At 38.8% G+C, this 20,686-nt stretch overlaps 2 protein-coding genes, 1 non-coding gene and 2 pseudogenes across 3 annotated transcripts; 4 read left to right on the top strand and 1 right to left on the bottom strand.

Moving 5' to 3' along the window:
* The first annotated feature begins 2,971 nt into the window (after positions 1–2,971).
* On the top strand, positions 2,972–7,374 carry LOC137715702 (cytochrome B561, amino-terminal protein). The gene is made up of 7 exons (XM_068455043.2): positions 2,972–3,325; positions 3,771–3,826; positions 3,922–4,811; positions 5,013–5,208; positions 5,311–5,493; positions 6,128–6,504; positions 6,751–7,374. Exons 1-7 carry the CDS (start codon positions 3,147–3,149, stop codon positions 6,889–6,891), a joined length of 2,022 nt encoding a protein of 673 aa, XP_068311144.1. The 5' UTR covers positions 2,972–3,146; the 3' UTR covers positions 6,892–7,374.
* Positions 7,375–7,948: 574 nt separating this feature from the next.
* LOC137714313 (pentatricopeptide repeat-containing protein At1g09220, mitochondrial pseudogene) lies at positions 7,949–9,229 on the top strand (annotated as a pseudogene).
* TRNAK-CUU (transfer RNA lysine (anticodon CUU)) lies at positions 7,976–8,048 on the top strand. The gene has a single exon. It is a non-coding gene; the product is annotated as a tRNA-Lys (tRNA).
* A 3-nt stretch (positions 9,230–9,232) lies between the features above and the next one.
* On the bottom strand, positions 9,233–12,340 carry LOC148698145 (uncharacterized; annotated as a pseudogene).
* Positions 12,341–13,992: 1,652 nt separating this feature from the next.
* Positions 13,993–20,626, top strand: LOC137715758 (serine/threonine-protein kinase GRIK1). The gene is made up of 13 exons (XM_068455104.2): positions 13,993–14,255; positions 14,711–14,919; positions 15,292–15,676; positions 15,754–15,828; positions 15,918–15,962; positions 16,208–16,282; positions 16,616–16,703; positions 17,768–17,892; positions 18,618–18,713; positions 19,239–19,305; positions 19,750–19,865; positions 19,978–20,056; positions 20,205–20,626. Exons 3-13 carry the CDS (start codon positions 15,356–15,358, stop codon positions 20,363–20,365), a joined length of 1,248 nt encoding a protein of 415 aa, XP_068311205.2. The 5' UTR covers positions 13,993–14,255; positions 14,711–14,919; positions 15,292–15,355; the 3' UTR covers positions 20,366–20,626.
* The last annotated feature ends 60 nt before the right edge of the window (positions 20,627–20,686 follow it).

Genomic DNA, 20,686 nt, shown 5'->3' with positions numbered 1-20,686 from the left:
TTAATAAATTACATAAACTTAATACAAATGACAATTAATAAACTTAATTAATAAAGCACATAATTCATACACTACATAAACTTAATAATCATATCCACCATCTTCACTTGGTGTTGGACTTCGTGATTGACTTGGGATATAGGGTTCAGAGGATTCATTATCTCGAAACATACTCCTTGAGGCAGACTTTCGCAAAATTTCCTTTTGCTTACCACTTAAGAACTTCTTCCTCTCTGGAGTGTATTTGTTGAGGTCCTCCATCATGAAATTAATTTCAAACCTATCTTGCTCCCTATTCGAGATTTCCTTCATTTGCAAATGCATTTGGGCCGTTTCTTCTTGGTGAGTGCTAAGGGTTTCGTTCAATTTTGCAATTCCGGTAGCAAAGTATCCACTCATCGGATATTGGGACTTCCCTTTTCTCTTTGCTTCATTTTGCTTATCCCTTCCCAGGGGCCTTGCAAAATAAGGAGATTGGGTCATTTCATCAACACCTTCCTCGACACCTTCATCTCCGGCATTTGTTTGTGCGGCTTCACATTGAAATAATCTTCCCCATTGTTGGTCCGCATCAGTTCCTCACCTTGGACAATCCTTGAGGACGTCCCAAGCATGTTACAACTTAAAAACTTGATTTTTTGGTGTTACTCCTGTCTTGGAAATTTCTATTGCTTTGTCATCCTATGCAAAAAATACATAAAAATATTTAGTTGCAAACTAATATTATGTACATGACAAATAAAATATCAAGAACAAAACTCACAATTTTTGCAGCGTTCCTTCCACGAGCCATGCCAACCACGACTCTTTCCAAGCTTCCCTTCCATAAAGTGTATGCTTTGTTGATAGTTTTCCATCATAAACACCACCATCGTCCCGCCCGCCGCCGTTGCAGTTTTCTTGAAACTTTGCAATGATTTTATCCCACAAAACTTTTTTATTTTGATTTGTGCCAACTGCACCATCTTTGCTAACAGAAACCCATGCCAAGCATAAAGCAACATCTTCCTCACAGGTCCAATTACGACCTCTAATATGCTCTCTTGCCATGTTGAACAATTTGGAAATGGAAAGATGTGGTAGAAAGATAAATTGGAAGAATTGTAGGAGAAAATTGAGTTTTGTGTGGATGTTTGAATAAATACATAAGTATTTATAGAGTTTTTGGGTGAATTTTGAGTTAAATATATATTTTTTAATTATTTAGCCGTTGGATTTAAATTTGGGCCGTTAGATCTTTTTTTTTACTGTTAGATTTGATTATATTCGATCACAGCCGTTGGATTCAATGTATTTTAAAATAACAATTTTTTTTAAAAAAAAATTGAATCTGGACCGTTGGATCAACCAACGATCCTTAAATGATGGCCGTTCGATGCGCAAAAGAGCCGTTGGGCTCGGGGAAGTGGCCGACAGGGGCCTTGACAGTGGTCCCCATGATGTCAGGAAACAATTTCAAACCTATCGCGTGTGGTGCATTGGCGTGTGGGTGGGTTGAGACTGGCCCAAGTTCCAGCAAGTCCATGTGTTTGGGGGGGGGGGGTGTATTTGGCCCAGCTTTAGCATTTGGCTTGTAGCCCAATGTTTTAGCTTGGGTTGGGTGGTGTTTGGGGGAGGGGGAGGAATAAATGAGGTAATTTGGCTTTTAGCCCATGGTTGGAAAGAGTCTTAGGGGTCTTATGGAATTTCAGAACGGTTGGAAGGCCGTGCTGGTGAGCTGTATTGGGTTGGGTCACCTAATTAAATTGTCATAGTAAAGATATTTTAGAGATAAAGCGGGTAAAAAAAGAGTAAGATTTTTCTCTATTTTTTTAGATTTTTTTGGTGGTGGAAAAATAATAAATTGGAGTAGGTTCATTGTCACTTTTATGAAGTGTATTTAATTAAAATTTTGAAATATTTTAGTTCTTTTAATGGTTTAATCCGATTTTTAAGTGATTCTTTGAGGGGGCGTTTGTTGCGCCAGACTATCTCGGACTGGATTAGCTTCAAGGACTAAGCTGGACTGGCTTAGACTAGACTAAACTGGACTAACTTAGTGAAGCGTTTGGTGCAGTATTGGACTAAGAAGCTGGATAATAACAAATTCTAATATTATATTATTTAATATATAAATTATTAATATTTTATTATGATCTTATCTTTTTCTCCATCTTTTCCTACCATTTCCGTCCCACTTTTTTCCTCCTCTCTCATCGTCCCAACCTCTCCCTCTTTTTTTCCTCTTAGACCTCTCAATTCATGTCTCTTTCTCATTCCTGGTCAAACTCCTTATTGATTCCAGTCTCTATTTCTCTGTCCTCCCTCCCTCCCTCTCTAGCTATGCGTTGTTCGAACGGAACCTCACGGCTCCAATTTTCCCGACAAGTTGCAGGTTTCCCGATGTGTTTTCCGGCCAACCCTCGTTAAATTGGATGAAGTTAGCACCGCCAAAAAAATTCATCACATCCCTGGACCGAGATCTTAGCTTTGAATGCTCGAATCTGTCATGGATTTGAAGAAGCCCAAACAAGCCGAGACTTCCAGGCCATTTTCCGACCACATTCAACCACATTTTGGCCCTGATTCAGGTAAAATCGTAATCTTGTCACTCCCAGCTTCAATTTGGTATATTTTATATGAAAGTTGGTTGTGAAATGGATCTGAAAGAGAGTCGGAAAGTTAATGATTGATCTAGGTGACCGGAGATGACGAGGAGTCTGTCAGGAGTGGTCGTTGAGCATGATAAGGATGAGAAAGAGAGGATAGTCCCATGGTTATTGGGGGGTCTCGCTAAGACCTCTTAGTGAAGGGTTTTGTCCATGCTAGTCCACTTTAGTCTCATTAATGTTAGTCCCAGCATGGAACAAACACAGTATTGGACTAATAACTAGTCCAGTCCAATCTAGTCCAACTTAGTGAGGGCAAACAAACGCCCCTGCAAGAAAAAAAAAAAATAATTCATAAATATATTAAAATCACTCAAACTAGTACACCCACTTATTTTGTTTGCTTTTGAAAATTTTTGTTTTTCAAACCGCAGCCAAACCGAGAGCGCCCAAAACCCACGAAGCTCACACCAATGTCACAAGGCGAGAGATTCAGACAGTCGCTGAGTGGGCGCTGCTAACACATTCGAAGTCCACTCACACTCCATCCCACCAGCCATGGATTCCAGAGACAAAGGCTCGCCTCCGCCGAAGCCCTCCAAGTTCTCAGTGTACCAGAACCCATCCTTCTCCGCTGCCCTCACCGCCAATAGCCTCCGCCCTTCCAAGCATGCAGTCCTCTGCATCTTCTCTTTCTCCTCCGCTACCGCCGTGGCCTTCATTGCGATGTTCTCCAGGTACCCAATTGCCGAATTTCAAAAACTAGGGTTTGAAGAGGGTTTAAGCCAAGATTTTTTTTTTTGGTTTTTTTCTTTTGTGTCTTTAGTTTGGGAACGTTGCTCTGTTGGATTGCTGATAAAAGGAAGAAAGAATGGGGATAGAATCTAAGAAACTGAATAATAGGAAGAAGAACAAAATAAAAACTTCAATTTTTGAATCTTGAGATTTGTTCTTTGGGTTTTGGGATTTTTAAGACCTAATGAGCAAACTATATGTGCATATCTTGTTCGAGTCTGTATTTATCTACCAAGAAGAAATTCAAGACTTTCATTGTTCGTATTATGTTTATGTTATATATCAAAGAAAGAATTTGAATAAGAAGAATGTGTTGGGCCATTGAAATTGGTTTCGGCTCTATATTACGTGTTGGCTAACGCAATAAACTGCCTTAAATTGTTGAAGGGAAAATGGGTTTATTGACAATTTGAAGCCCAAAAGTCTTTCCCAAGAGGCAGCCTGTAAGTTGTTAAATTCGAGCCAGATCCTTTGATTGGTTTGAACTTGATGCTTTGATTGGTCTAGCTTGTTTTGAACATCTTGTTTTGGCTTTCAGATTTGTTTGTCAAAGTAATACATACCGTGGTGGGCTTAGTATTTTTGGGAACTCTATTTGCACTCTTCAGAGCCATCTCATTGAGAAATGCCGCTTTCGTGCCAACTAAATCTCCCTCAAAAGGAAATGGCGATAAAAAACCCCTTACAAATCGCCAATTAGGACTTTTGGGAATTAAGCCAAAGGTTGAACAAGTCGTATCTGAGTCTTCGAAGAAACCTCCCAAGTCCAAACCCCACATGTCTTCTCCTTCAGATGTGCTCGTTCCACTTCATCAGCCTATCACCAGTTCAAGTCGTGTGTCCCGACTTGGCATGGATAAGTCAAACACCAGTGGAGGAACTAAGATGGGATCTATCAGTAACACTTCTAAATCACCTGGTTCTTCATCTTCTTTGTATCTTGTGTCAGGGGGTGTTTCACCATTGTCTTCTGTCCAGAATTCACCCGGAGTGGATTCAGTGCTCTCCACCCCTTGGTCAAGCAAGCGAGCCTCTACAAGAGAGATAATGTCAGAAGAACAATTTGAACAGTTCTTGGCAGACGTGGATGAGAAAATCACGGAATCAGCAGGGAAACTGGCAACTCCACCACCCACCATTAGAGGCTTTGGTGTAACCAGTCCCAGTTCAGCTAATACATCTGGAACTACTAGGAGTACACCATTGAGGCCTGTCAGGATGTCTCCAGGTTCCCAGAAGTTCAGCACTCCCCCAAAGAAAGGAGAGGGTGAGCTTCCTCCACCCATGTCCATGGAAGAATCAATTAATGCATTTGAGCGTTTGGGAATATATCCTCAAATTGAGCAGTGGCGTGACAACCTCAGGCAGTGGTTTTCTTCAGTTTTGCTTAATCCCCTGCTTCACAAGATTGAAACCAGTCATATTCAGGTTTATATTCACCAGTTCCACCTCCTGCGTTTTTTTCCCTTCCTAGTCTTATATCGAGGAAAGTGTAATGTTTGGTGGTTGGTAAGAAAGTGTAATGTTTCAACTGCAGAAGCTGAAATCTGATGACAAGATGAATAGATGTTTTTGTATAATGTATATTCTGTCTGATACTAAATCTATATAAAATTCGTAAATTTATAGGTAATCCAAACAGCTGCCAAACTTGGGATGCCGATCACAGTTAGTCAAGTTGGAAGCGATTTGCCAACTACTAGAAGTGCTACTGTGTCTTCAATGGATGGGACTAAGGAATGGCGGCCAACATTAACTCTTGATGAAGATGGACTTCTGCATCAATTGCGAGCTCGTCTTGTCCAGGCTATTGATGCTTCCACCTGTAAGTTGTTCAACTTGTTCTTCAATTACGATCACATTTCATTTAAAATTTTCTTAAATGGTTGTGACAATGTTATAATGTGATACTTCTCATCATATGCAGCCAAGCCTCAATTCAGTCTGCAACAAACCCCACCACAAAATGCATTGGTCCCTCTTATGCAGGAGTGTCTGGATGCTATCACTGAACACCAGAGGCTTCATGCATTAATGAAGGGAGAGTTGATTAAGGGTCTGCTACCACAGAGCAGTATTCGAGCAGAATATACAGTACAAAGGATTCGAGGTACTTAAGTTAGTGATTTTCATTGTGCATCACCTTTATGTGGGCATCGGCGTAGGATGGCTAGGGGGAAATATTGGGAGTTTGTCAATTAGGGTTTGATTGTTTAAGAAAGTTCTGCTTCAAGCCTCAAACCAGTAGGTCTTTTGGATCACTCCGAGAGGTAGAAAGACCACACTTAGGGTTCACTAGAGTTAAAATGGTTGCATGCTCAAATCAGTCTTCATTCATGGGAGTAGTCTGAATATGTATCCAGATTGTTACAACCGTAATCAGTATTCTTGAATAAAACAAGTCTTGAGCACATGATTGTAATTTGTCAAAGACAACTAAAAGATGCCCAACTGTTACAAAATGGACCCACAAAAAACCCTAAGTTACATGATATTGTAAACTATACTCAGGCTACAGTACTGTCAACACTGTCTTGCAGTAACAAAAATCCCGGGTCAGACCTCTATCAGAACTATCCACGAAATCAAAGCTTGAGATTGCCTAATCTGCCTTGTTCGTATTTCTAAAGTTTCAAGGGCTTATTCTAGTCTCCTAATTACTTATGTTAATTTGAGATATAGAGTTTATGGATATCATTTGCCTTTATAATATAAACTCAGTCTTTTCTGGGCGAGTTTCACAGAGCTTGCTGAAGGAACATGCTTGAAGAATTATGAATATCTTGGAAGTGGAGAGGTATACGATAAAAAGAACAAGAAGTGGACTCTTGAACTGCCAACTGATTCTCACTTGCTCTTGTATCTGTTCTGTGCTTTCCTGGAGCATCCAAAATGGATGCTGCATGTTGATCCTACATCCTATGCTGGTGCTCATTCGAGCAAAAATCCCTTTTTCTTGGGAATCGTACCTCCGAAAGAAAGGTTTCCTGAGAAGTACATAGCCGTCGTATCTGGTGTCCCTTCTGCTGTCCACCCAGGAGCTTGTGTACTCGCAGTTGGAAGGCAAAGTCCACCAGTTTTTGCCTTGTATTGGGATAAGAAATCACAACTTTCTCTTCAGGTAGGTACTTACTAGTATGTGCTCGCTTAGTTAAACATCGTCAGTTGGGAGAAGGCATAAATGTAACGATCAATGCCACTTTCATACCAAATTGAGTTCTTCTAAGTTGCTGGTGTTTTACTAGTCATTCAGTCTGTTTATTGTGCCAGTGCTATTGAATTTGTTCCATCAATCTACAAAGAATTTGGAAACAGCAGTTGTTTCATTATCATTTGAACTGACGAAGAGATACAATCTTTGTTTCAGGGAATGACAGCATTGTGGGATTCCATATTGCTTCTATGCCACAGGATTAAGGTTGAGTATGGGGGGATTGTTCGGGGCATGCATCTTAGTTCTTCAGCCCTGAGCATCCTCCCTGTTCTGGACTCAGAAATGGAAGACTGATGGACCCAAATCATTTCCTTGCAATTGCCTTCTATGCATTACCAAATGGACTCGTGAACATATCAACAACTCAAGGCATTTGTTTCAATGCTGAACTGCCGGAGAGGACTGTTTGAAGCTTGTTTAACGTTTTTTGATGTTGGATGATTCTGCAGACAGTTGACTTGGATTATTTGGAGATTATTCTTTCAGCCGGCAGATGATTGACTTTGATACCTGAGATTCGGCATCTCCATAGTCACAAGTTGGATTCCGTTTTGATGAGATAGATGAGAAGAAAGGAATTGGATTTGAGAAAATGAATAGGTTAGTTCAACAAGAAAAAGAAAATAACTATTCAATATATTTTGTATGGATTTAAAGTATTAGAACAATGTCATATTTTATTTCCATTTCTTTTTCTCATAAAAATGTGTTTGAACTCAAGCAAATTGAAGCTCATAAAAATGTGTTTCAACTCAAGCAAATTGAAGGACTTGTACATAAGCTGCGTCAAATTTTTCTGGATCTAGTTATTTGCATTGTGTTGCTTATATGATCATATCACCCAAAGAAAATTACTTGGCTCCTCACCTTAAGGAGTCTTTACTGCTTTACAGACAAATCACATGCGGGAAAATAAACGTTAAATCTAGTAGCAGTACTTCCACTGTGGTTATGATTTAAGACAGGTAAATGGTTGCACCTCCCTTGGTTTCCATCAAGTTATAGACCTACCACGAATGTCGTCAACTGTCCATTAGCGTGTTAGGTCATCTCTTAGTGAATTAAAATTGAATCCAAATCTCTTAATGGTAGTTAAACTTTGCTTCATCAAAATCCAACGAGGAGAACTCCTCAGGTATCGTTCTGGTAAGGCCACAAGCCAATAAAGGTTTTCGCTTTGCAAGGGTCGGAAAGGAACGTCTATCATTTTAGCAAGGAGTGAAAAAAAAACCGTAGGACTCAGATTGAAGTCTTTGGAGCAGAGGAGAACAAGGAATCTAAAGAAAATTGATCTGCAAACCAAAAGGAACAGGGGAAAAAAAATGGAATCACGAATTAAAACAAATTTAATATGTTTGGTTCCAATACTTCTTCAACAGCCCGTCTAGCTCAGTTGGTAGAGCGCAAGGCTCTTAACCTTGTGGTCGTGGGTTCGAGCCCCACGGTGGGCGTAATTTTTTATTTTTTTATTATTTAGATAAAACGCACTTTTTGTCGTTTTCTTCTTCATTGCCTTCACACCCAAGGCACAGCCACCCAGCAAATCCACTCCCACATCTCACCTTCGACTTACTCTTCTGTCATGATTTCACCTCCGCTTAACTTCTCCTCTTCAACACTGTCTTCCGCTGCTACTTCTCTGGCGACTTCCCTCACTAAGCTTGCCTTCTACAAACACCTCTGGCAGTATCATTTTTACTTTGACTTCATCACTTACTTCTTCCTTCTCTACGCCTCCATTGCTTAAACAACGTAAACCTTCCCACATCCAAGCCCTCAATCACAAACTGGATTTTCATTTCCATGTCTTTGTCGAAACTGCCCTGATTAATATCTATGCTTCTTATGGCTCTTTGGTGCTTGCTCTCAATGTGCAGAGGAATTCTGTTTGGTCAAATGAGGTGAACTTGAATTGGTTCGGTCTCTGTTTGATCAAATGTCGGAGCCTACTGTCTGTTGTATCCTGGACTGCCATTATTGATGCATACTAGCGTATGAATCAGTGCTGGGAAGATGTGGCTTTGTTTTGGAGAATGGTTGTTGAAGATCTTATTGTACCCACTGGAATTACACTTTTGGCCATATTTCCGGCTATTTCGGTTCTTCGGGCTCTTAAGATTTGTCAATCACTTAATGCTTATGGTGAGAAGAGAGGGTTTAATGCCTTTGACATAACTGTCGCGAATTTCCTTTTGGACTACTATGCAAAATATGGCTGCAAAGAGAGTGCATTGAGATTTTTTTAGGAGATACCTGCCTAAAGGAAGAATTTTGGTGTCATGGACGTCCATAATCTATGGTTTCGCAACGCACCGAATGGAGAAAGAAGCTGTCGAGAATTTTGCAAGTGTGGAGAAGGTTGTTCTCAAACCTAATCGAGTGACATTTTTGAGTATTTTCAATGCTTGCAGCCATGGAGGATTAATTAATGGATAAGGGGCTGAAATTCTTTTGGAGGATGATCAATGAGTATGAAATGGCACTGGATATCAAGCACTACGGTTGTTTAATAGACATGATAGGGAGGGCAGGGAGATTAGAAGCAGCAGAAAAAAAAATGGCTTTGAAGATTCCTTGCAATATTGTTAATGTTGCGATTTGGAGGTCAGTCTGTGGTGCTTGTGCCTTTTAACATCTTTGCTGGTGTTAGAAGGTAAACTGATGCATCTGCAGAAAAACCCTTTTACACCATTTGTTAAATAAGTCTCACCGCCCTTGATGTCTCGTTGTTGTTTAATAACCGTCGGATAATTGTGTTGTACGTGCAACCATTTGGAGAACAACCTTTCTCTTCCATTTGTCTAAGCAAGTTTTCTACTTCACTTATTAGCTCCCCGTTACAAAATCCACTAATCATTATAGTATATGTCTTTACATCAGGTTGAATTCCTTTTGATGACAAACTGCGAAAGAGATCCCATGCATATCCAACTTTTTCAGCTTGCACAAACCTTCTACAAGAATACCATCTAGATCCAATTTCTTTCCCTCCATTTCTCTTAACAAATCCACTGTCATAGAGATTTGTTGGTTTTTACAAGGGTGGTGCTATTTACACACTCAGTTTTACCTCTTACATACTTCTCTCACTTTTCAACCGTTGGATTGAATGAATTGAAGAAGGTCAATGGACGAAAATTAACAAGAGTGTGTGAGAGATAAAAAATGATGTGTGGTGTCACATCCCGGCCCGGGGCGGATCACTTCCCAGGCCCGCTTCACCACTGTAGCACGATATTGTCCGCTTTGGACTTACCATTCCCTCACGATTTTGTTTTTGGAAACTCACGAGTAACTTCTCAATGGGTCACCCATCATGAGATTGCTCTAACCCCTTTCTTGCTTAACTTCGGAGTTCCTACGGAACCCAAAGCCAGTGAACTTCCAAAAGGCCTCGTGTTAGGTAGGAATGAGAATATACATATAAGGATCACTTCCCTGGGCGATGTGGGATGTCACAATCCACCCCCCTTAGGGGCCTGACGTCCTTGTCGGCACACACGTGACCATGGTTAGGCTCTGATACCAAATTGTCACATCCCCGCCCGGGGCGGATCACTTCCCGGGCCCGCTCCACCACCGTAGCATGATATTGTCCACTTTAGGCTTATCATTCTCTCACTGTTTTGTTTTTGGGAACTCACGAGCAACTTCCCAGTGGGTCACCCATCATGGGATTGCTCTAACCCCTTTCTCGTTTAACTTCAGAGTTCCTACGGAACCCGAAGCCAGTGAGCTCACAAAAGACCTCGTGCTAGGTAGGAATGAGAATATACATATAAGGATCACTCCCTGGGCAATTGTCACATCCCGGCCCGGGGTGGATCACTTCCTGGGCCCACTCCATTACCGTAGCACGATATTGTCCGCTTTGCGCCCCGACCATGCCCTCACGGTTTTATTTCTGGGAACTCACACGAGAACTTCCCAATGGGTCACCCATCATGGGATTGCTCTAGCCCCCTTCTTGCTTAACTTCGGAGTTCCTACGGAACCTGAAGCCAGTGAGCTCCCAAAAGGCCTCGTGCTAGGTAGGGATGAGAATATACATTTAAGGATCACTCCCCTGGACGATGTGGGATGTCACATGTGGGAGGTAAAAAGAAGGAGTGTGTGAATAACACTACCCTTTTACAAAGGCTATCTAATAAAATTGATAAAATTACACAAAACTACCTAAATTATGGGTCGAACCACAATCTCATATCTCATGTTTTAAACATTCCAATGTCATACTTCAACTTATGAAATCGTTGCGATGTTCGACCTCTGTTAAAATTTATGTCAATGTGGCTATTAAATATGACGTGGCAAGAGTGGGGCCCACTCCTTTGCCAACTGGAATAAAAAATTAATTAACTAAATTAATTGAAACAGTTAATTAATTATTATTAAATTATTAAATTTTCATTTAAAATAATTAAGATTAATTAAAAAATCTCTCTCTCTCTCTCTCTCTCTCTCTCTCTCTCTCTCTCTCTCTCTCTCTCTCCTCCCTAGATTGCCGTTCGTCTCCTCCCCTCATTCCCTCTTCCTCTATCACTCCCTCCTCTTTATACCATCCCAACCCCAATGCTACTTTAACTCGCAGCCTCCATCCCAACCCCAATGCTACTTTAACTCGCAGCCTCTTTCTTTTTCACCCCACTTATCGACCCTAAACTCTGATTGCTGACGCCTAGCCTTGACAAATTAGTCGAGCTCGGTCAACTTTGTCACCCCTAGACCCAAAAAGGCTCTCCTACAGCAACGGTCCCGATCTCGTCTTTATCCTATTCAACCCCATCGACGACGCCAAAATGAGAGACAATGAAGTTGCCAGCTCCACGCCGCCCCTGATGATGTAGACGACTTCTTAGTAGTTGTGCCAGTCGAGCTCGGGACTCTGCCTATTGAATCCACTACTATTGCTAGAACTAGTACTCGAGCCGGGTGAGTTATCTTTGGATGTGGATTTGAAATTTTGATTTTGCAGGGAAGGAGGCGCGAGGGGAGTAGATGATCGGAAATCTAGGGAGAAGATAGAAAGGGAGATTTTTTTTTTCAATTAATTTTAATTATTAAATATTAAATATAATAATTTAATTTTCATTCTAGTTAACAAATGAGTGGGTCCCGCTCCTGCCATGTCATCATTTAACAGTTTGACAAAAAATTTAACAGAGGTTTGACATTGCAACGAATTCATAAGTTGAGGTATGACATTGCAATGTTTAAAACATGAGGTATGAAATTATGGTTCGACCCATAATTAAGGTAGTTTTATGTAATTTACCCAGAAAATATTATAAGTATGAACATCTAGAAGTAGGCCACAACCTTGCATTTGAAAGAACAAGTTTCGTACATCTTGTGTTCTCCCCGTCCTGCTAAACCCATCCATAAAAGCGCTATAAGTAACCGCATCTGGAACCACTCCCTTATGAGACATCTTCAAAAAACGCTTCCTGGCCTCATCCATCCTTTATGCTTATAATAGCCATTTATCAATATATTATAACTATAAGCATCAACCATGCAACCATTACAAAACATTAGTTCTAAAACCTTGTTTGCCTTGTTCATCTCTCCTCGCAAGCAATAACCATCAATAAGAAAATTGTACGTAATTGTATTAGGTTCGATATCTCTTTGAATCATTATTTTGAACACTCTTTGCTTTCCCGACCATCCCCTGTTTGCAAAGTGTATCAACCAAAACATTGAAGGTGCACACATTTGAAAAGATACCTTTACTCACCATTTATTTAACAATCTTGTAGCTCATTCCCACTCCCTTAATTTGCAAACTCTGTAGAAACGAGAATAAATTAGTTTCAAACTCGCTATTAACGAGATTTCTGCATGGGAATTGCTCATGCTCTCGTAATACACTACCATGTATCATGGAATTAGGGTAGTAAAGTGGAAGGATGGAGCGCAAATTGTGTAACAATAATTTTGACATTGTTTTTGTGAAACTCCAACTTTCCATATGTAAATACATAATGCGTAATGTGCTCGCTTGTCATAATTTTGAGCGTTGAACATATTACTCATGAATACTAACAAATTTATATTATTTATGTGAAATATGAACGCACTAAATGTATTTTATATATTTTATTTAATGTATTTACATTTTTAGGATCTATCCGGACGTGACATAAGTTTGACATTCTTTAAATTGAGATCGATCAATATTCGTTTGCACACATAATCCACATCAAATGGATGGCAGGAAAGAATCAAATTATTTACGTGGTATATGAATGCACCAAGTATATTTTATATATTATTATTTAATGTATTCAAGATTTTAGGATCTATCTGGACGTGAAATAAGTTTGACATTCTTTAGATTGAGAACGATCGATTGATTTGAGTGCTACACACAGTCCAATTGTGGGTTCCTTCACAATCCACATCAAATGAGTTGCAGGATAGAATAAAATTGTGGGTTCCTTCACAATCCACATCAAATGAGTTGCAGGATGGAATAAAATTGTGGCCTACTCCAACCTTTTTCATCAATGTGTGTTTCTTCTTTTTTGTCTAAATATTGGTGTTGTGAAGGGAAAATAAATGGTTTCCAAAACTCAAAGACCTAAAAGAGAAAGATTTAAACAATAAACAGGTTCACTGTTATGTGACATTTCGTTCCGTCGACGTATTGTTATATGATAATTTTTTTTTTTCATATGAAAATGCATTATTAAATTGAGATGCTATATTGACGGTAAACATATTTACACAGAACCTCAAGAGAATAACATCAAACGGTCACAAATGACATCAAATGAGTTCATTGTTATGTGACGTTCGGTCCAACGATGCATTGTTACATGTTAATTCTTTTCTTCATATAAAAATGCATTATTAGATTGAGATGTTTTGTTGAGGGTAAACACATTTGCCATTCAGTACTACGGTTTGATTGTATTCCTTTTCACTTGGAAGTGAGAGGTCTTAGGTTCAAATCTCGTGGATGCCGAATTTGATACCAAATTAGGTTGTCCATTGTGTGACTTAACCAAACTCCCTATCTCCTTAATGTAAAAACATCAATGTACTACAAAAAAACACACATTTACTCAAAACCTGAAGAAAATGAAATCGAACGGTCACACACCTACCCATCTATCATTCCTCCATATTTTCCAATTCTCAACTTTTCCCCATTGAACGACAAGCCAAGCAACCATTTTTACACCGGATTAGAATTCTTTTCCCTCCTTTTTTCATTCTCTCCTCTCATATTCTTTTATTTTGTCTTTCTCTTGCTATAAAAAATTAATATAAGATGTTGACATTTCTTAATCGTGACTGTTCAAATAGGAAGAAAAGAAAGAGGGAAAAAAAAAAAAAAAAAGAGCAGAGAATCCTTTAACAGCACACCCTCCCCCAACTCTCCTCGCGGGGGCCCCCAACACGGCTTCTTCGGAAGCGCTTCAACCGCAAAAGCACTTTTCTTTGCCCACCTCAGCACCCCTGCCCCTCCTATATATCCACATTCCACAAATAAAATTTCCACAATTTGCTTCCTTGCCCTCAAGGATTTTTTTTCTTTTCAAATCCCTCCTCGCAACGACGCAACCCCCACCGCTTGCCCTGGGAAGAATTCAGTTCTCGCGATTGCATCATTTCTAGGGCTTTCGTTCCGGACGCCTCTCCTTCAGGTAATTGCCCATTTCACTACGAATATTCCGATGGCATCCTCCTTGATTCCAAATTAGGTGTTTAATCCCAAATTTTGCTTCTTTTTTTAGTTGTGGAGGGTTTGAAATATTTTTTTTTCTTTTCAAATTGGGTTGATTTGTGATGGAGTGGAAAATATTGGGATTTTGAAATTTTGGATTTTCCGTCAATCACACCCATATTTTCCTTTGAAAAATAAATGGTGGAATTGGGGTTTTTTATTTGTTTATTTTAAACTATATCGTTGTCGTAGGTGCTTGATGTGATGATTGTGGTCTGAGAGTTCCACGCAAACATGTCCTTCTGTAACTTTCTGCTGTATTTGTTTAATGTGGTGTGCTGTATTCGTTAATTTTTTGTTTTGTTTTTGTTGTTAAATCTTTAATAATTTGATGTTAAATTATTGAAATTCTGTGTGTTTGTGTACGTAATTCAGGACAGGATCAACGTATGGTTGGTTGGGGAAGGTGTGGGTAACAGCCTGCATTGGAGTATATATAAACTGGAGTCATCGCCATGCCGGGTTTGAATCGTGATGGCTTCAATATCACGAGCTTTTTCTTTCATTTGGCAGAATGGCATCCACTTGAATAGCAGAGCTCAATCGGGCTTTTGACGCCCTCTCCTCTCCCTCTGTTAACTCAGGTTTGGATTCACTGCCACAAACCCAGATAGAAAAATTGTGATCAGTAATGTGGATTTTTGCTGCTTCAGAATTAGTATTTAGCTTAACATGAAGAATACTTCGGAATGTACTTATCTGAAAAGTAAAATGAACAAGAAATTCTAACAGAATGGTTTGCTTTTGCTGCTACTTGATATGGCTATGCAGAAACTACTTCATGATCAAACGAACCTTTCTTTCTGAATTTCTGTTTCGGTTTGTTTGTATTTTGTGAAGGCTAATATGTTAAAGTTACTTCACATATATATGTGTATGTGTGTGCGCACACGTTACATATACATGCAGTAGGGAAATTTATGATTTGTGAAATTATTTGATGTGATATTGTGCAGGTTTCTGGAAACGTCTCGTTTTTTGGTGGGAGCTATAGTAACAACTACAAATATTGAGTTTCTCATGTTCCTTAAGAGTTCCTCTTTTGCAAGAATGATGGGTTGCTGCAATTGCTTTGGCTTCATCAGAATGCCCAAGCGGAAACCAAAGCCTAATTATGGATTTAATAATCACTGTTCCCAGGAGCGGTTGTTGGATGGTGATATAGAAGATGATGATGATGGTTCATACAATGGTGAGGTTACAAGAACTACTCACGCTGATGAAAGCGAGCCACAAAGCTGCGTTAATCGTTCTGAGGAGATTCTACACATCAGAGAACTGAATGGAATGATTTGTAGGCCATGCCCTGTGAAGGAAACCCGAAAAGTCGTTCGCACTGAGGTAAATATTTTGTTTGGGGTAAGGTAACATAGTTTTACTTGAATTCAATTCTCATACATTTTTGCATGAAATTTCAGGATGAAAATGGGAATAAGATGGTCAATGATTATGTTCGTGAGTGTAAGATTGGTGCTGGAAGCTATGGGAAAGTGGTAATTTTGTCACTGATAGGGTATTTTTTTTCCCGTTACTGCTTACTGGAAATGTTTCTTTACTCTTTTTGTATTGATGTGTGCAACAGGTTCTGTATCGAAGTCTTGTAGATGGACAGCATTATGCAATTAAGGTAGTTTTTCTTCGTATTAAATTACTGGCTTCAGTATTTTGGATGACAGAGATAACTATAGTTATGAGAAGTGTTTTTCCTGCTCCGAGGGAATTGCTGTGTAGTAGATGAAAACACTTTGGATTGATGATAACTTTGTAAAACTAATATATTTAGATAAAAGGTAAGGTAATATTTAGTATTTTCTTGGTATGTTTAAGGTAGAGATTTATTATAGAATTTAAAAGTGAGTTGAATTTTTACAGGCTTTCCATAAATCTCATTTATTAAAGCTCCGAGTTGCACCTTCAGAGACAGCTATGACGGATGTTCTTCGTGAGGTATGCATTTTCTGTCTTTTTGTCTGAGTTCATTTCTCTGTTCATAATTTTTGGGGGGGGGGGGAACTGTTGAACAGTTGTCTTGTAGATTATGATGGTATTATCTCTTGCCAGTTGCTTTTGTTTCTTCTTGTTCAGTGTCATATCAGTTTATTCATGTGCATCTATTGGGTCTGTGGGTGTACAATGTATATTTTTGTTGTTGTAGTAGTTCCCAACCATGCTGCATATGCCACTCTACTAGAGTCTAGTGTGTGTCGTACTTTCTGGTAGGCAAGTCAGATTCAATCTATTGATGAATGCTCACTAGTATTGTTTTCCTTTACCATACAGGTTCTTATTATGAAAATGTTGCACCATCCTAACATAGTTAATCTCGTTGAGGTGATTGACGACCCAGAAATAGATCATTTCTACATGGGTACTTATTGCCTACTCTTTCTCTCTCTCTCTCTCTCTCTCCAGTCACTTTTAAACTTATTTGCTTGATCATGCAAGGGTGTATGCTGCTATCTCAAAAGGAAAAATGATTTCAGAATCTGGTCTCTTGCAAGATTATTTTGGAAACCCTAATGGTTTTTAGTTTATTTATGTTTGAGTTCCTATGGAAACTCACCATATAAGTACAAAAAGATAAACAAAAATATGATCTTGCCAAAATTGAAGGGCACCACTGTCACATTTTAGTTTCTCTCACCAACATTATCATTATTTTTTTGAACTTTGAAGTATCAATATTTATATAAAGTTGGGATTTTTGGACAATTTTGGGGAAATGTATAGAATAAGACACATCCTAAGTAAAAATTATCCGGAAAGAAAAAGTAAAAGATCAACAAAAATATGATCTTGCCAAAATTGAAGGGCACCACTGTCATGTTTTAGTTTTTTCTCACCAATATTATCAAATTTAAAGTATCAATATTTATAGAAAGTTGGGATTTTTGGACAATTTTGTGGAGATGCATAGAATAAGACACAGACTAAGTAAAAACTATCCGGAAAGAAAAAGTAAATATCTTGTGTTTGTGAGATTATCCTATTGCAACATAGTTCACTTTTTCACATTGGGATTACTTTTCATAAATATAGTACAATGCATTATCATCATATGTTCTCATATGTAATTTAATACTTATCATGGGTCTTGTTTTATAGATCTCCACAAGTTTATTTTCAAAAAGCACAACTTTTATGACAAAATAAAATAAAACTGAAAAGGATTGGTTAGTGTTTTTCATTGTTAGACAATGACAATGGTGTTCTCGGTACTTATCCTATTTTTAATTGTTTGAGAATGACAATGGTCCTCCCGGTAGATGATGGGCATAACTGAAAAGGAAAAGTAATCATACGTTCTGTAGAAAAAATGGTGAGGGGGCTATAGAATAATTAAAAAAAGTAATTATGCTGAAGTGTTGAATATTTACCCGTACCATTTGTTTAGCTTGTGCTTGACTGCTACTTTTCCTTCTTTTGTTTCAGTTCTTGAATATGTTGAAGGCAAATGGGTTTGTGATGGCTCTGGTCCACCAGGTGGAATAGGAGAACATACTGCAAGGAAGTACTTGCGGGACATAGTTTCGGGGCTAATGTACCTCCACGCTCATGTATGATCCTTAAACTTCGGTTTTGTATATATTCTTGGCTGAACCCTCCTCCCCCTCTCTCTAGTTATCTATTGTCTGCTTTTGACAGGGATACATTTTGTAACGGAAATCAGTTTAATCCTTGTATCAGTTTGGCCATATATATTTGTGGTGGCTAACACAGGGTATTGGATTTTATTTAATTCTTAATAATGGAACCATCTTTTTTAAGAGATAAAACCATCTTAATAGAGCTAGCACAAAATTCTTTATATTGCAAGTGTATGTGTGCTTACTAGCTTGCATTGATGATGGAAACAGCTGAAGCCACATAGAAAGGACATTACAGCTCATTTTCACACACGCACACGCACACACATACTATAAATGGGGATGTTAATTGAGTTCTCTGGGTCACAGAACATTGCCTTTCACTCTTTACATTAAGGTACTTGGTTCTTTGTATATCTTGTTTGGGGCTGTCACTTTCTGATAGTTTTCGTGCATTTTTCTATTTGATTCTTAAAACTGTTTAATGATTATTTTGAAATGCGCACATAACTAAGAATGATGTCCCATTTGTGCAAATGCATGACAACTATTTAGGTTATCCCAGAAAAAAAAGGGACTACCCATACAGCACTGTAGCTTTTTCCCCATATATGTGTTATATCTTCACTTTAGCGTACATTGATTGATTTTCTATTATTACTGTTGTGATTTTCTTGTGGTTCCTTTGACAACAGAATATAGTGCATGGTGATATCAAACCTGATAATCTGTTGGTTAGTCGCGATGGTATGGTGAAGATTGGGGATTTTAGTGTCAGCCAGGTTTTTGAGGTAATGGAACTGCTGAATGTTATAAAATTTAGACACTCTAGGATTTTTCTTTTCTGCAATTTTGCTGAAGGTGACCATAAGAGCGATCCTGTTGTATTATGGCCATTGACTTGATGTTATTGTTGTGGTGGATGTACAACCTTAACCTATGTTTGGGTGGGGGACTTTCATGTTGCGAAGGAACTCTAGAGTGAATTGGTAAAATTGCACTATAAGAAGACTACCAATGAACTATTCAAACACTACAAAACTACTACTAAAACACTAGGACTGTACTAAAAAAGACTTTCATAATGACACCTATGAAGGAGTTATTTGAAAGTTATCTCAAATGTATAGTCATTCTGAAGCCGTATCTAAGTTTTTAGTACATTCTTACGAATTTAGCGCAACACAGGGTTAGAACAATAGATTGTTTTTCTGATTTTATATCTGTTTTGTTCTTTTTAACTTTTGTTTAAGCCAAGTTGTTTGGCATAATAATAGTTCACAACAATTGAGGTGTTGTATTGGTTTCACCTGCAGGATGACCATGACGAGCTGCGGCGATCACCGGGGACTCCTGTTTTTACTGCACCCGAATGTTGTTTAGGTTAGATTTTCTTGCTATAAGATATGTCAAATTTGCTTCTCACGATATAAAAATGTGCTAGTAGTTCTTCTAGTGGCCTGCCCAAGGGCACATCCTCCTCCTTGAAAAGTTTCTGGATTGAATCTATCTGGCATGAGTGTGCGGGCAATTAAAAAAAATGAGCAGTGTATATATATGTGTGTGTGTGTGTGTATTTGTGGTCTTAGAAGGCTAAATAATTATAAAATGTTGCTTATGCATAATTGCATATGCTATAATTGATTTTCCAACTATACTTAAGTCAGTTGGCTATGAATTTTTCCAGCATCTCGAATCATAACTCAGGAAGATTGAAAATTTTATGGTTTTGTAACTGTTAAAGTTCATAGAAGGATGATAGAAAATCTTATGGTTTAGTAACTCAGGGAGATGATTACCGTACAGTTATTTTATTGTGATCAACAGGGCTAACCTATCGCGGTAGAGCTGCTGACACATGGGCCATGGGGGTTACTTTGTACTGTATGGTATTGGGACAATACCCATTCCTTGGAGACACACTTCAGGATACATATGACAAGGTATGAAAAACACCAGTATTCCTGTGCAAAACCACTAATTATGTCATAAACTTTAAGCCCGGTGTTTACGGTATTTCCCTATTACTTATCTGATAGGAATTTCTCCTTGCAGATTGTTAATAACCCTTTAGTACTTCCAGATGATATGAACCCACTTTTAAAGGATTTACTTGAAGGTCTTCTTTGCAAAGGTTGGCGACATGCAATATTTTGATTTATGGCTGGTGCTTCAGCTTTTCTGCAACTCTGTCATCTTTATTCTTCCCCATCTTTTTTGTTACCCGCCCCCGCCCCGCTGTTGTATGTCTCATGATTATGGCTTGATATTCTATTATGCAGACCCAAACATGAGGTTGACACTGGAGGCAGTCGCAGAGCATACTTGGGTTATTGGAGATGATGGGCCGATACCTCAGTTTTCATGTTGGTGCAAGGGTAAGAGTTTGCGAGAGGAATCTAATGGGACGAAAGATGACTCTAGCATAACCCATACTGACTAGAGTGTCTAGGTTGGATTTGTTTTTGGCTTTCCAATTTTGGTTTTCGAGTTGCAAACATCGTTCTGGTTACTCTGGCTTTCGGACTTGTCATGATTTTGGCGAGAACCTTTTTCTCTGTTGTGTTTCTTCTCTGGGTTTGCTTTTTTTTTTTTTCTGGTGTCATGTGTTATTTGTTGGCCTCGGTTGGAATCACACAGGTCAACCGTCATTGAATCCATTTGTAGGGAATACTTTTGTTCAAAAGCGCTTTTGTTGATAGCAGTTTTCATAGAATTGATGCATCAGTTTCCTTTATTGCGAACCACGTAAAAGGGCTGTCTT

Source organism: Pyrus communis, chromosome 3, assembly GCF_041283825.1.
Source record: "Pyrus communis isolate YQ-2024b chromosome 3, ASM4128382v1, whole genome shotgun sequence".
Classification (NCBI taxonomy): domain Eukaryota; kingdom Viridiplantae; phylum Streptophyta; class Magnoliopsida; order Rosales; family Rosaceae; genus Pyrus; species Pyrus communis.
Note: the sequence above shows the minus strand (reverse complement) of the source record. Positions and strands in the feature narration are given on the sequence as shown.